The 1,989-nt window shown below is 29.9% G+C and overlaps 1 protein-coding gene across 1 annotated transcript in view; it reads right to left on the minus strand.

Annotated features, from left to right (window-relative positions):
• Nucleotides 1-1,598: 1,598 nt before the first annotated feature.
• LOC143040013 (uncharacterized) overlaps nt 1,599-1,989 on the minus strand; it is a 91,169-nt gene continuing 90,778 nt past the window's right edge. Inside the window, exon 7 of the mRNA XM_076210543.1 lies at nt 1,599-1,989. This exon is cut by the window's right edge and continues 951 nt beyond it. Coding sequence (XP_076066658.1) covers nt 1,887-1,989 — 103 coding nt within the window. The 3' untranslated portion in view covers nt 1,599-1,886.

Below are 1,989 nucleotides of genomic sequence, written 5' to 3' on the forward strand. Positions count from 1 at the left end.
ACACACACACACACACACACACACACACACACACACACACACACACACACACATATATATATATATATATATATATATATATATATATATATATGCGTGTGTGTGTGCTTGAATACAAAAACACCTTATAGAAATATACAGAACGATGGATTAGGCAGTCTGTATATTTATGTCTATTCTATTGAAGATTTCAGAATCGAGACCTAAATATACATACCCACACTTCATCTTTCTGTAGTTTTCTCCAAGTGTATATGTATATGTATATGTATATGTATATGTATATGTATATGTATATGTATAACTATATGCATATGTATATGTATATGTATATGTATATGTATATGTATATGTATATGTATATGTATATGTATATGTATATATATACATGTATATATATATATATATTTTTATATATATATATATATATATGTGTGTGTGTGTAGTTATATATATATATATATATACATATATATGTATATATATATATGTCTATATACATATATATGTATATATATATAGATACATATAGATATGTATATATAATATATGTATGTATATATATATTCATATATATATTTATATATGTATTATATATATATATATATATATATATATATATATATATATGTATGTATATACACATATGTATATGTATACATATTATATATATATATAAATATATATATATATATGTACATATATATATATATAATATATAAATGTGTGTATATATACATATATACGTATACATATATATATATATATATATATATATATATATATATATATATGGTTGGTGATGAAGAGTCCGGACATTATGTCCGGGGACCACTGCCCCTTTGAAATATTCATGTTGGGCTGATATTCAATGATCGTAGATTCTACCACTTTTCTCCTGAACTCGCATCTGGATTTATAAATAAGCTCAGCTTTGTCCCAATCTAAACAATGTTTAAATTGCTTAACATGTTGGAACACAGCTGAGCTCTCTTATGCATAATTAATGGAACGTTTATGTTCAATCATCCTGGTATTCAAATCCCTTCCAGTCTGTCCGATGTAAACTAAGTCACAACCTTTACATGGAATCGAATAAACCCCTTGGCTCTGTTCTTCATTAATAAAAAGGTGGTAAATGTCCACCAAAGGTTAAAAGAAGAACAGAGCCAAGGGGTTTATTCGATTCCATGTAAATGTTGTGACTTAGTTTACATCGGACAGACTGGAAGGGATTTGAATACCAGGATGATTGAACATAAACGTTCCATTAAATATGCACAAGAGAGCTCAGCTGTGTTCCAACATGTTAAGCAATTTAAACATTGTTTAGATTGGGACAAAGCTGAGCTTATTCATAAATCCAGATGTGAGTTCAGGAGAAAAGTGGTAGAATCTACGATCATATATATATATATATATGTATATATATATTGTATATATATATATATATATATATATGTGTGTGTGTGTGTGTGTGTGTGTGTGTGTACACACACACACGTTTGCATATATATATATATATATATATATATATATGTGTGTGTGTGTGTGTGTGTGTGTGTGTGTGTGTGTGTGTGTGTGTGTGTGTGTGTGTGTGTGTGTGTGTGTGTGTGTGTGTGTGTGTGTGTATGTGTCCTGCATATAGTACTGTATATACACATAAAAACCGCAGTTGTAAAATATCCCTTACGGAACCGATATTAACCCTTTAAATTTTTATTAATAATTTATTTCTTTACTTATTTATACTTATTTCTATTTATTTGTTTATTTCTATTCATCTAAGGACTTTGAAAATGGGATTTCTTTAACCTAAGGCCTATTTTTAAAGGGTTCGACATTGTGAATCCAACACGAGGGTCGTCAAGTAGGGTCAGGCGAGGTCAGGTCAGACACATCGGGAGCGTGAAATGAACGGGCTTGTAGGAGAGGGCGTGCCCGTGACCTCGTCCCCGAATGTGCTGTGCCACCAGGGTGAGGACGAAG

This window comes from Oratosquilla oratoria, chromosome 27 (assembly GCF_046742065.1).
Source record: "Oratosquilla oratoria isolate Oo_2021 chromosome 27, ASM4674206v1, whole genome shotgun sequence".
Lineage (NCBI taxonomy): Eukaryota > Metazoa > Arthropoda > Malacostraca > Stomatopoda > Squillidae > Oratosquilla > Oratosquilla oratoria.